A 14,001-nucleotide genomic window follows, 5' to 3' on the forward strand; every position below is an offset into this window, starting at 1 on the left:
TGGTGANGTGATGGTGATGGTGGTGATGATAGTGGTGATGGTGATGATGATGATGATGGTGGTGGTGATGGGTGGTGATGGTGGTGGTGATGGTGATATGATGGAGGTGATGATCATGATGATGGTGGTGATGGAGGTGATGATGATGGTGATGGTGGCGATGGTGGTGGTGATGATAGTGGTGATGGTGGTAATGGTGGTGATGATGATGGTGATGGTGGCGATGGTGGTGATGATAGTGGTGAGGGTGATGATGATGATGGTGGTGATGGTGGTGATGATAGTGGTGATGGTGGTGATGATGATGATGATGGTGGCGATGATGGTGATGATGATGGTGGTGATGGTGGTGATGGTGGTGGTGATGGTGATATGATGGAGGTGGTGATCATGATGATGGTGGTGATGGTGGTGATGATGATGATGATGGTGGCGATGATGGTGATGATGATGGTGGTGATGGTGATGACAATAATTGTGAGATGATGGTGGCGATGATGGTGGCGATGAACATGATAGTGAGGTTGGTGGTGAAGATGGGGATGGTGGTGGTGATGTATTTCTTAATGGGCATTTTCCTTTCCTATCTACACTGTCTTCTTACAAGCAGAGGTGAGAGACATTCCTCTCTTGCTTCCCCTGCTCAAGGATGAAGAGGATTCGGGAGCCTCATTAACACGCCCTGGTTTCTATTTCAGGATATTGACTGGGTACAGACAGAGAAGCATGTGTTTGAGCAGGCATCCAGCAACCCTTTCCTGGTCGGCTTACACTCCTGCTTCCAGACAACAAGTCGGTAAGAAAAAGAGCATGTTTCTAAGATTCTGCTAATTTCCGCATTGAGCTGCACGGCAGCTGAGTAGGCATGAGGTTTCCGCCATTGTATTGGGCTCTCTCAATTGCAAGTATGGGTTTGTTTTGTTTTTTGAGGTTTTTTTTTTTTCGCTCATCAAACTAAGTTTATTGTTCTTATCAGCTGGTGTCTTATATCAAGTAAATTTCATGGATTTGCACCTAAATTTTTAATGCGTTTATAAAATATTTATTGAAAACACCCTACTGAGTATAGGAGTAGAGGCATTGGGTCAGGTGTTGGGATGCCATAGTGGGCAGGGGGTGGGTTTCTATGCTCATGGATATTACAAATAAGCAGAATAAATTAAAAAATACCAACAATGTCACTTAATAAAATTTTATAGTGGAATCCTACTGTTTTAAAAGGCTTGAAAACCACTGGTCTGGGATAGTCAATGTATACTGTTCAGAGTTCTTTTCAGCCAGTTGACTTAAACTCACCCAGTGTGTTTATTTGAAGAAATATCGACTGTATTTTGTGTCGGGGTCTTCAAGACCACCCCCAGGTTCAGCAATTTAGCAGGAGAACTCATAGGACCAGCACGTAGTAGGACTCAAGGCTAAGATTTCTTGCCATGAAAGGATATAAAGTACAACTGGCAAAGGGAAGAGGCACGTGGGGTGAAGAGGGGAGTCACACAAGTCACCATCGGCCAGCAAGGAATTGTGACAACTGAGGACTTTCCTGGGGTGTAGCATGTGCCAAAATATTCCAGAAGGAAAGCAGGTGTTCCGCATTCACCATATTGTGTATGCATAGCAGACCACTCTTACGATCCAGGGGAGGTTTCATATCGGTGGAGGGAGCTGTCTACCAGTCAAGTGCCCAGGCTCCAGCCACGGGCCAGCCTCGCAAGCAGGCCTTTCTGAGGACGACAAGTCTCTGTCTGGCTTATGGTAACTCAGCTCAGCTGTAAATCAGACTAGTGACTCGTACTTCCCCACGTCCGCCCTCACCTCCCTCCTGACCTTCAGTCCCTTGACACACCTGAACTGGCTGCCAACTGTGTCCAAAGCACCTGTGATAAATGGCCTTTCCCCTACATCTGTCATCGTCCCCTCCCAGGATCTCACTGATCCTGACTCCTAAGTGTGTCTCAGGTTCCTCCCTTCTCTCCTGCCTGAGCCCTGACCACAGCCTCTTTGGGGCGTCTGGTCCCTGGTCCTCCCCCGGCTGTCAGTTCCCTCATGTTGGAGTTAAGACATATTTTGAAAACACAGATCTAAAGTGTCTTTCTCCTGCTTCGAAGCTCCTCTGATTACTTTCCCAGTTGCTTCTGGGATGCAATCCAGGCCCCCGGGCATGTGGCTGGAGTTGCTGTGACCCAGCTCCACCCTGGGCTTCTCTGCTCTCTCCATCTTTGTCACGCCGCCAGGTGGGCCCTGCCCTCCCCCGTCCCCCCGCTCCTCCTGCCTCCGCACTTGAGGAAAGGTTCCCTCGTTGTGTCTGTGCGTTCTCCCCATGCCTCTGTGTAGCACTGACCATGGTCTCTGGGAGTCACGGAATATGCCCAAGGGCAGACGACCCATCCCAACCCACACTTCCTGAATGGTGAGATTCCAAAAGACTTGTTTTATGGTTGATTTTACCGTATGAACTCATGGGGGTGTGGTGTAAAAGGGTCAGACTTTGAACCTCACTCCCATCTTCGTCACCTGGAACACAGCGCTTTCTGCCGCCGGAGATGGTCTGCGTGTCACATTCCCAGGTGCGCTAAGGAGAACTGAAAACAAGTTCATCCATTCAGTGTTTGTGTGTGATCCTGTGACACGGCCACTCTGCTTTTCCAAAGGGACGTGTAGAATATTTGTTTACAGCATTCACCGGGGGCCACATCCCAGGACATCACATTCGTCTCTTATTTTTACAGGATCTGTCAGTCTGTCTAGAAGCACCAAACACCTGGTTAGTCGGGATAGGGTGTCTCTCCTGGGCTTTGCCCCCAGCCGTGTGTCTGTGCCTGTGGCCCGCGGCACACTCCTGGAGAGAGCAGGGGGTGCTGAGCGCTTTCGTGCCCCAAGCATGTGCTTGGTACACAGCACCCTGTGGGCAGTCACACTGCTTAAAGAATATTTTTTTAAGGTACAGTCATGTTGTTGGTACAAGTCTAAAGTGAACACGTGTCACATTCTTTGTGACGCACGAATTAGTGAGGGTTGCAGATATTACAACCAGTTCAGAGGGGAGCTCAAAGTCCTGCACAGGCCCGAGCAGTCAGCAGCACGGAGACGCATTCGCACCGGCTGCGGAGCTGGAGCCGGGAGCTGGGGCGTCCGGGGGGCTGGAGCCAGAGTGTCCGGGGGCTGGGAGCCGGGGCATCTGGGGGGTTGGAGCCGGGAGCTGGGGTGTCTGGGGGGCTGGAGCCGGGAGTTGGGGTTTCTGAGGGGAGGGTCTGGAGCCGGGATGACCTACCTTGCTGCCGATGGTCTCCGCTGCATGGCTGTGCATGGGCGACCCTTCCAGAGTCTGGAAGGCTCTGAGAAGCCCACAGGAACAGAGAGCCTGGGAGGGGCTTGTACACACAGCACCCAGTTTCTGCTGAGGTCTGGAGCCACAGCTGGGGTGTGGGCCCGGCCCTCGTCTCGTCAGCTGTGTGACCTCGGGGTAACCTGTCTACACCCCAGTCTCCTCTGGGCACAGGGAGCAGCAGGGACGCTGCCTCTTAGGGTCGCTGTGGGGATTAGTAAGACATTAAAATGTTGACAGCAAGGCCCGGCTCATGGTGAACCGTTGATAGAGTGCGCCTCTGTGAGGGCCCCTCTCCGTGTTGGCGCTGGGCCTTTGAACAGAGGGACCGCTGACACTGTGTCAGACAGGCCCCGGGAGACCAGCAGCATCCCCCATCGCGGTTGGGTGGCGATTAGCACTGCGCCGACAAACCCTCACAGCCAGCAGGACACCCACAGGGACCGAAGTCATGAAATGTGACGAGGCCCCAGCAGGCAGAGGTGTGGGCAGCTGCGAGGACAGGACACTTGGGGAGCCCCGCCTGCCGGGGGTACGGGTGGCCGCCGCCTCGGCTCCTGGGCCACGGGCCTGTCTGCAGGGGCCCGGGAGCCCGACCTACCACGCCTGCGAATAGACAGGACGGCCAGCCGCTGACCAAGCTCCGAGCCGTGCCTGGTGCCCGGGGCGGCCGCGGTAGATGTCTGCTGAATGACCTGGGTGAGCGGTTGTCGGGCAGGGCCTCGGGATGGGGAGAAGGAAGGGTTTCTTCTCTCCCCCCTTCAAGTCCGGCGCCCGCTCTGGTCAGCCGCATCCTGTGCTCACGGCTCCATGGGTTTTAAGGCACTAATCACACACAGCACAACACAAGGGCAGTGGTGTTTCCAACACGGAAACATCTGCACTGTGGGAGAGGCGTGCTTCGTAGCCAGATGGCCCATCCTTCCCAGACAATGGCCAAAATGAAAATTAACCACAAAATTGCTTCTGTTTGAGCTATTCCAAGAAGAATGAGCTGAAGATTGTAGCTGAGGTGACTATTTTTAGCACGCTCCCCCCCATAAAGTTGCAGTTTGGGGACATTTGTCGCACGTAGCATGATCTCAGATCACAGATGAGCAAGCTGCCATTAAAATATTTATGGTGAGCTTGCGGCTCTGAAATACAGCCTTTTAACTGTGTGCCTCGACTTACCATACTGCCCTCCTCTCGCGTGGGACGTGCGCTCGCTCGTGTACGGAAGAGCTCCCCGCGCTGTGGTCTGACTTCCACGCTTGACTCGATGGTTCTTGGTTCACAGTGGTGTCTGGAGATTGAATGCCGCTGAGCCGGTGCTGGCGTGTGCTTCTGTGTGAAGTGCACCGGAGGACTCGCCTGCCACCCTGCAGACTTCCCCCGGGGCTCAGTCACGGCCCGGCCGGGGAGGGACCGTGGTGCTCCAGCGCTGGCGTGCAGAGGCGCTGACGGAGCGGTGGGTGGGGAGGGGACAGGCACCGGGATGCCTCCCGGGGGAGGTGGTGTGTGTTCGGGAGGAAGAGAAAGGGCCTCGCAGGTGTGGGGGGTCATCCTGGAGCGACCCACAGCCACTTAGGCTCCAGGGAAACTGAGGCCCCGGTGGTATTCTGCAGGGGAAGCGCAATGCCCAGTCCCTAGGAGGGCTGGCGGCATAGGGTCTGGACATGGGCACAGATCCACTGGGCACATCGAGGCCTGGAAGGAGGCGTCAGAACGGAACTGAGGACCGTATGTGTTGCCTGATGCCAGGGAGTGGGTGGAGATTCTGGGGGCAGAAGTGAGGTCAGCAAGGGCACACTGGGGGACACTGGGGTCGGCGGTGAGCTCCTGTCCCTCGGGTGGTTGTGGGTATGGTGGCTGCAGGAGGAGGTCAGGCCTCGAGCGGGGGTGATGCTTGACGTGCGGGCAGGCAGGTGAGCAGAGCCACGCCGGGTCAAGCCTCCTGGGGGCTCAGAGGAAAACCGACTTTTCTCAGGGCCTCTGCTTGTGCAGGGAGGCCGTGAGCACAGCAGGGATCAAACGAGACCTTGGGAGTTCGGGCGTCTTCCCCTTTGAGCACGTGAGTCACTGCACTTTCAAAACACAGTCAACTTTTTAGAGTCATAATTCAATTGAAGCCCAGAATAGGAGCAGATGTTGAGTGACAGGCAGCAGAGCGCGGTGCGGGTCTTGGCTGCAGCCTTTGTTCCGACGGGCGGTGGTGGCGCCAGAGTTCTGAGTTTGCTCACGGTTCACCTGGATCAGCTAAGATCTGGCCCCCTCCCCCTGGGCCCCCGGGGCAGGACGGCTTGGGCCACGGACAGCCCAGCCTGCCGGGCATCGTGGGGAGGAAGGATTCTTCCGTCCCAAGCGGCCTGTGACTCACTACGACAGTTAAGGAGGTTCTGGGGGGTTCGCTCAGCTTCGGCAAGTACACATAGAACGCACTGCTTGTAGAAACCCCGGGGGTGGCCATTGCTGAATCATCCCAAGCCCTGCGCAGTGACGGAGCCCGGGACTGGCCTCCATCCACCGGGGACCGCACACCACTCTCGCGTACGAGCAGGCGAGCGGCCCCGTGGGGCCTGGCGTGTTCTTGCCGTGTGCGTGCAGCGGAAGAGCGTGGGTGCGGGCCACGCTCTGCAGCGTCCTGGGTCTGTGCCGGCAGGACGTGGGGACTGACGTGGACGAGGCCGTGGCGCCCCCTCCTTCTCGCCCAGGACGGGCCCCGGCAGGCGTGAGTGCCAGATGAGCCCTGGGGCTCCTTCCTTGAGGAAACTGTCAGGGCGGGCTTGAAATTGTGCTTTTGCCAACTATCCTGTGACATCAGACACCACAGCGTGTTTTAAAAACTTGACGCAATTTTATCTTTATTCTTCTTTATTTGTTTTAAGCAACGTCCACGCCTAGCGTGGGGCTCGAACTCAGGAGCCCGAGGTCAAGCCTCGCGTGCTTCTCCGACCGAGCCGGCCAGGCGCCCCCGTGAGATTGTACAAGGGAGGTAGGTGTGGAGGGGAGGTCGTTCTGTGGACGCCCAGTGCCCGGGCGGTCACTGCCCCCGTTTTGTGTCTCGTGTCTTCCTTTTGCTCTTTACTTTGCAATGTGGGTAACATTTTCGTCACGCAGTCTGCACGTCCTGGCATCGCGTCTGTCCTGAACATTCATTGCTCGTTTTGGCGTGAGTTCCTTCCTCCCAGCAGAGCAGCCGGCAGCTCACGTGCGGCTCCCACGGCAGCGTTGCGCTCGGAGCCTCTCGACCTGAGTGCTGGTTCTCCTGGGTTTTCGGATTGTGCAGTTAGAATGTCTATAGACGGATGACCCATCCTTTCCAGCCCATGCCTGCTAACTTGTCTCTCTGATGCCATGACCTGTGCCTACCTCGTGCGGTGGCTGGTGGTGGCGGGCAAGCCTGGCCTCTTCCTGACCTCATGGGAACGTTCTGGTGTTTGCACCGTGAGCGTACCGCCGGCTGCTGTGGGAAAAGCAGAACCAAGCGGCCCTATGAGTTTTAGACAGGCGGCCTTGGCATTTGCTACTGCAAGAGACTGTAGGAGGTTGGGGACAGCAGAGACCGGTGTCCCCACCTGCAGCCGTCTCACTGGGCTCTGGATTCACGGAAGAGGTGCCTCCCCTGCCTGAGCTCCTGGACACAGGAGCCATCCCCTTCTGCCCCTTGGACGCCTGTCACCTGCTCTCCTCCGGGGCCTCCCACAGCCAAGGAGCTGGTGGGGGCGGGGCTGCAGCTTGCAGGCTCCCAGCCCTGGTAGTTGGCAGAAGGTTCCAGATAGGCAAAGAGAGGACGGGCCAGGAACCAGCGGGAGAGTTGTTAAGGACATTTACATCGATTTCTCCCTTACGGTCAGGAAAGAACATGGAAGTGTTTCAAAGGTCTTCTCTCCTATAGGGAGGTGGTTGTGATGGGTTTCCTTCCTTGGGGCTCCTAAACCAGCGAATTGCACCATCACGACGTGGGACTAGAGTTGACGGGTGCTTGACTCCCTGGGAGGCCGGTCGGTTCACGTGCTTCTAGACTCAGTTTACGACGTTCGCGTAGGGTTTCCGCTGATACTCATTCTGAGTTTTGATCTGTAGTAACTCTCTTGTGCTGTCTTTACTGGATTTTTGAATTTTCTCATGTATTCTCTAGAACATTCTAAATTGCATCAGGACTACTGGGGCCTGGGGTTTAGGAGAGGAGCGACCCCTCCTGCCTCCCAGTTTCTGTTAACATTCTGTGTAATGTTCCTGGTGCTGACGTTCCCACCCCACCCCTCCTGTAGCTGCGTCACTGTGTTGGTCTCTCGTGGTTTGCTGCATTTCCTGGTCAGGTGGCGTCCTGAGTCCAGGAGGCGCAAGGCGTCCTTCCCCTTTCCCACTGGAGGATGCCTGCCCCGCCTCAAGGCCCCCCAGACATTGGGTGGAGGTGTTCTGGCGTTCTTTCTCTCGGGTGGGGGGAGACCTGAGCCCAGCTGGCTGTTTCCTGCTCTGGACAACGTAACCCCTTCTACTGCCCCAGCTTTGTCCGCTTCCTGTCTGCCAGCGTCCTCCTCCGATCTGTGACCCGTCTGTCCTGCTGAGCTCGCCTGTTGCCATTTATCACCTTTCCTCTCTTGTCTTCTCCCGTCTCCCGAGCATCTTCTCCTTCCTCGTCGGACAGTTCCCTTGGGGGGGCAGCCAACCCTGTGATGTGGGGAGGGTACCTGCAAGAGGGGGTTCCAAGCATGGGTTCTGGATTCACCCACCTCATCTGGTGTCAGATCTGAGAAAGTCTCTTACCCGCGGTGCCTTCACTTCTCCCTCTGGCTCGGGGTCACTGGTTAGACGTCAATGCGCAGACTGCGGAGTCCGTATGGGAGGGTCAGCGGGGGCTGTAAACGCTGGTCTTACCTGGTGTACTAGCAGGTGGCACTTTTCCTCAAAGGGCCGCATAGTGAGTGTTTTCACCTTTGAGGACCACACGGTTTGTATGGAAGCATTCACAGTGGTGCAGAGACAGCCGGACACAGTACATGAAGATAGACACATGCAGTGTTCCAATAAAACTTTATTGACAAACACAGATGGTGGGCCGAACATGGCCAGCTCCTGGTTTATAGCATCACCTCTTGATCTGAGCATTCTCTTAACTTACGGCCAGATGTAGGAGGGAAAAAACAGCAAAGACATTACTGTATTTTCTTGACAACTATCTTTCCGTCTGAGCCGAGGTGTGGGGGCTGGGTACTTTACTCCATGGGGGCAGGGGTGGGGGAGATGTGGGGGAGGGTGTTGTAGGTCCTTGACACTGAGGAGCAAGTCTGTGCCCGGCTCTCACCCAGGGGTTCTGTGAGCGTCCTCCCGTGTCCAGGTTTACACCAGCCAGCAGGGCCCGCAGCCCCCGGGTTCCCGTCTGGGTGGCCAGGGTCAGGGGGTCAGGAGCTGACCCAGCTCTGCAGGCCTGCTGCTTTCCCTTCCTGCTGTGGTGTCCAAGCAGATTGTGGGAGAGTTTGGCCGAGTCTGGCCGTCTGAGCTTGGGGGGCAGCCCCAGGCCTCTGGACCCGTTGCCTTCCTCCCTTTGGGTTGGGTGTGGCCTTGTGACCTGGGGCTGTGGGTGCAAGGACATGTGCCACTCCCAGGCCACACCTTGAACCGCTGCACGTGCCAGGCACCCCAAGTGGGAGGTGAGCGCCGTGGGGCTCGGCCTGGATGCGGCAGCCAGCTCTGCGTCACACGGAGCACCATCGTCGGAGAACCAGCGTCACGTGGCCCTGGTACAGTTTTGCTCTGAAGAAATGTCAAAAGTAGTCTTAAGGTTTATCTGTGGACCAAAAAAAGAAAAGAAGCAAACCAAAGGCCTTCCGTCTGTGGCTGCCACGGACAGAAAACCGAGCTCCTCTGCTGTGACTGGGGTTTGATCGACTTTGCAGAATCCTTGGCTCACTGACTTCCTGGGATGGACGACCAGTCTGGCTACGCCTCCCCTCAAGTGCCCACGGTGGGCTTTTCTCCGGGTCGGAGAGGAAACTACCTTTGCTTCCACTCTCTCTGTTTTAAATGCCCCTTTCATTGCTGAGCTCCTGAGGCTCTCGAATTTTCCCCAGAATTTGTGTGTTTTGCCGTTTTGCCTGGAAGTGGCGTCGGGCCTGTCCCTGTTCTGGAAAGGCACCGTCACCTGCTGTCAGCTCAGGTGGGCCGGCGGCCCTGGAGACGCTTCCTGGGGAGCACACGTCCGGGTGCGCGCCTGTCCTCCGGGGGTGCGGGTGCTCAAGGGAGCCATGCCCACTGGGGACGGGATTCCTGGTCGTTGTGGAAAATCTCTGTCCTGTGCTTTGAAGTCACCCCACGGGTTTTGAATAAATGCTTTTGGTTTTTTAATTTTTTAACACTGGCTGTTAGGTCCGAGGTCTCTTCCCAGGGGTGGGATGAGCACCACACGTCCCTCACGGTGGCCGGCAGCATGGACGTGCACGTGCAGACTCTGCAAGGGTAGATGGTAGAGACTTTCCGTGTCGCACACGTGCTGTCACATGAACGCCACCACGCACAACACGTATGTGAGCGGGCGTAGCTCTGCGCCGGCGAAGCTTTGGGGATGCAGGTGAATCCTGGGGCGGCCAAACCTTCTTCGGCCTTCCAGACACACCCTTTGGAGGCGGGAGCAGAATGAGGGCCGAAGGAATTGCTCCTCGCTGGCTGAGAGGGTTGCGGCGCTCGCTGGCTGAGAGGGTTGCGGCGCTCGCTTGCGGTCCAGGCCCTTCTCCATCTGCGTATTGACGGATTTCGGGTTGTTGCTCGTGTAAGCGCGTATTAGAACCTCCGTGGGGGGCCTCAGCGCGTGCACTCACTCCTGTCGAGTGACCTCCCTCTTCCTGGCCGTGAGGGTGGGGCACCTGTGACCTACAAGCCGGCCCTGCGAGCTGTCTGTGCTCACTCCCACTCCCCACCCAGAGGAATCGTGAGCTGCCCTCAACAGGGTATTTCTGGAAGATGGTGCGTGAATTTAATTTTGAAAATGACATCTTATTGAGCGTGAGAAAAATGTTGTGCAGAAGGATCCATGTGGTAGAGTGTTTGGAGACCAGGATTGCATGTGGTCCCGGTTCATTACTCACAGGGTCACGCAAAGTCACACAGGGTCATGTTGGCCCGCCCTGGCCCCAGCCACCCCCAGGCCTTCTCCCTGCCTCCATGTCACCCCTGTGCCGGGACAGTCCGTCCAGTGGCCAGGTGCCAGCCTGCAGCCCCACCCCCTTCTTTCTGCCCTGGTGTCCGGACCTCTATACGCTCGTTGGCTGTCCTTAGTGCCTCCTTACCGCGCCGCCCCCACCCACGCCACTGGGGCTCCCACCCGGGGACAACGCACCTCCTTATGCCTCCCCGGCCTCCATCCAGATCTGGCGGCCAGAGCAGTCACTCACCACTCACCAGACGCTGCCACCCCCTCACCTGGCCCATGCACCTGTGCACCTGCTCTTCCGGCCCCTCGGCCTCCGGGGTGGTCCCGCAGCTCTGTGTCCGGCCCCTGCCTCTGCCAGCCCTGTGGGGAGAGCGTGTGCCCCTGTGCTGGGTGACACAAGCAGCTGAATGGGAATTGTCATGTGTGTTTTCAGTCAGTTTCCCTACGTCGGGATCAGAATGGATCAGAACAAGAGACCCTGTGGGCAGGGTCTCTTGACATCTCCCAAGAGATGCCCCAGGGACCTGGGTACAGAGCCCGTCTTTTCAGTCTGGGCTGCTTTCCTCACCGGCCTAGGTGGGGTCAGGCAACCCCGGGCACCTCCCTTCCTGGGCCTCACAGGAGAGCTGACCTGCCAGCAGCCCAGCTCGGTTGTTCCTGGTCATGGGGCCTCCCCACGTTGAACCTGCCCCCCGGGGAGGTCTGGCAGGGGCCGCATGGGGTCTCAGCCCCCGCCGCCCTCTCTCTCCCTCAGGCTGTTCCTGGTCATAGAGTACGTCAATGGCGGGGACCTCATGTTCCACATGCAGAGACAGAGGAAGCTTCCAGAGGAGCACGCCAGGTGGGTGCCGTGCTGGTGGGCGGGCAGGCGCGGGCTGGGCAGCGGGGCCCTCCTTGGAGGCCCGGGGTGAGCTGGAAGGGAGGTGGAGTCTGGGGGGACATGGCAAAGAGGGCGCCGCTGTCCCCTGCAGTGCGGCTCAGGGGTCCTACGATTTGTGGGTCCCCTCAGTTACAGAGCCTCAGAAACGGCCCGTCCGGTCTCAGCCTCCAGAGCAGGATGGCACGTCGCCCGGAGAAGTGGGTGCTTCCTGGGAGAGTGTGTGCACGATGGTGCTGTGCGCGGTTCTGCCTTTCCCTGCTTCCAGAACTGGGGTGGGGTTGCCACGCATCCCGGCTGCAGACTCCCCTGAGTGGCATCATGCCACTTGCGGTTCTCATTACATGGTTACAAAGCAGGGCATTGGCTCTTGGAAAAGAGTAACCCGTTTCTGTTCAAGTGACAGTGACGCTAAGGGCCGCCCGCCCTCCCGCCGCCTCGGGAACCCTCGTGTTTGCGCCCCGCCCGCCTCCTTCCTGTTCCGTGGGTTCCCCCCCCCCCTCACTTCCTCACCTGAAACAACTCCGTGCGTGTTTTGAGTCACCTTAGATCGTTTCCGGGGAAATGCAGGTAGTAAGTCAGGCATCGCCCACTCCCCACACACTAGCATTTTCTTTTTTAATTGTGGACAGAGCATACAATTCCCCGTGCTAGCCATTTGCAGGGGCTCAGCGGCATGAAGCACCTTCACACCGTAGTGCCGCCATCCCCACCATCCGTCTCCGGAACATTCCATCTTCCCCAACTGATGCTGCCCCGCTGGCCTCCCCAGTCCCCCCTGGGGACCTTCTGAGGGGAATCCGACAGCATCTGGCCTTCTGGGACTGGTTCACGTCACTGAGCGGAGTTCCCACGAGGTCCGTCCGTGTCACAGCAGGGCTCAGTAGCACCCTGTTGTATGGAGGGACCGCGCTTTGTTTGTCCGTCCATCCGACGATGGGCACCTGGGTGGTGGTCTCCACCCTTGGCCACAGGGAATAGTGCAGTTGTGGATGGGGCTGCGCACACATCTCTTCAAGACCCTAGCTCACGTGCCGTTTCTGGGTTTAACTGGGGCACCTCCACGCTGTTCCCACAGTGGCTGGGCACACGAGCGCCGGTTTCCTCGCATCCTTGCCAACATGTCCTGTTGCCTATCTGTCTGTGGGAGTGGCCACGCTAGGAGGTGGGAGGCAGTCCTGATCTGCGTTTTCCTGACGACGAGGACGTTGAGCATGTCTTGTCGTGTTGGCTCCATGTGTTCCTCGGCAAGAGGAGGACGCCAGGGCGTCTGCTGGGCGAGCCATAGGGCCGGTGGTAGCCCCACCGTTCCTGCTCTGCCTGCACGGGGCTCCCACCCAAGCTCCATGTTGGGTTCCCTCTGCTGCCCCCAGATTCTACGCTGCTGAGATCTGTATCGCTCTCAACTTCCTACACGAGCGAGGGATTATCTACCGGGACCTGAAGCTGGACAACGTGCTCCTTGACGCCGAAGGCCACATCAAGTTAACGGACTATGGCATGTGCAAGGCAAGTGCGCGGTCCCCGGGCAACGCCCCCACGGGTTCAGAAGTGCCCGTGGCTCCAGGGGCCAGGCGCCTCTGCGTTCGCTGTCCTCAGCTGGCTTTCTCTGCTGCACATCATCCCACCAACGGGTGGGTAGTGGGAGATGTTCTTCCCTCCTGGTAACTGACTTGTCCCCACAGGAAGGCCTGGGCCCTGGTGACACGACCAGCACTTTCTGCGGAACCCCAAATTACATCGCCCCAGAAATCCTGCGGGGGGAGGAGTACGGTGAGCAGGGCTGCCGGGCGGGTGGGGAGCTGCTCACTGGCACATGGCAGGCAGGTGCAGATGAGGACAGCCCCTGGCCCCCGGGGGCATTCTCTTCTTGGGGATACGGTCCCAGAGCAGAGGGGGCCAGGTGGACCTGCCCGGGGCTGACGCTGCCAGGGGTCCTAACCTGGACTCTAGGGCCCTAGCCCAGTAGCCAGGGAGAGCGGTTTTATTGACCGGTTACAACTGAAACACACATCCCTCACTTTGTGCCATGGCCCTGTCGCCCCCTGGCCTCAGCCCTTATTTGAACCTATGTGGCCCCCATCTGTCCTGGGTGTCTACTCAGGCATCCCCTGGTGGAGGACACTGGATAGGGTTCCTTTTATCAAGGAGCCCTAAGGGGTGGGGAAGGAGGAAAAGCCACACACATGTCCACAAATGCCCCCAGCTGGTGTGCTGCCCCCATCAGTGGGAGAGTAACCGGGTGGGACAGGGTGACCCACCTGCGGCCCCTGTGGACAGCGTTTCTGCCCCTCTGCCTTCTCTGGGTTTGAGACCAAAACGAGATCACTCTGTGTGGATGCGTGTGTAGTGTATGTGTGCGTGTGCATGCATGTGAAGTGGCATGTGTGATGCGTGCTTGTGTGTGTTTGCATGTGTGGTGCGTGCTTGTGCATGTGTGCACACCCCACACACTCTCGTGTCCTAGTGTTTTCAGTGAAGCGTATCACAACGACACCATCAGATATTTTTAAACATTTTCTTTGCCATTAGGATGGGGGCTGGCTAGGTGGGCAGGTCTCTTGCCGTCTCGGGTCAGAGGCACCTGCGAGGCTGCCATCCCCGGAGTCACTGAGGACCCAGACAGGGAAGGACAGACGGCAGGTGGAAAGACCAGGATCGAGCGCCCAGAAG

The 14,001-nt window shown here is 57.6% G+C and overlaps 1 protein-coding gene across 3 annotated transcripts in view; it reads left to right on the forward strand.

Annotated features, from left to right (window-relative positions):
* PRKCZ (protein kinase C zeta) overlaps nt 1-14,001 on the forward strand; it is a 91,619-nt gene that overhangs the window by 71,399 nt on the left and 6,219 nt on the right. For all 3 annotated transcript variants that reach the window (XM_034671046.1, XM_019805024.2, XM_034671045.1), the window contains 4 exons: nt 699-796; nt 11,206-11,292; nt 12,702-12,837; nt 13,014-13,101. In XM_034671046.1, the coding sequence (XP_034526937.1) occupies nt 699-796; nt 11,206-11,292; nt 12,702-12,837; nt 13,014-13,101 (409 nt within the window). The remainder of the gene's footprint in view (nt 1-698; nt 797-11,205; nt 11,293-12,701; nt 12,838-13,013; nt 13,102-14,001) is intronic.

The sequence above is a fragment of the Ailuropoda melanoleuca genome, chromosome 11, assembly GCF_002007445.2.
Source record: "Ailuropoda melanoleuca isolate Jingjing chromosome 11, ASM200744v2, whole genome shotgun sequence".
In the NCBI taxonomy this organism is placed as follows: domain Eukaryota; kingdom Metazoa; phylum Chordata; class Mammalia; order Carnivora; family Ursidae; genus Ailuropoda; species Ailuropoda melanoleuca.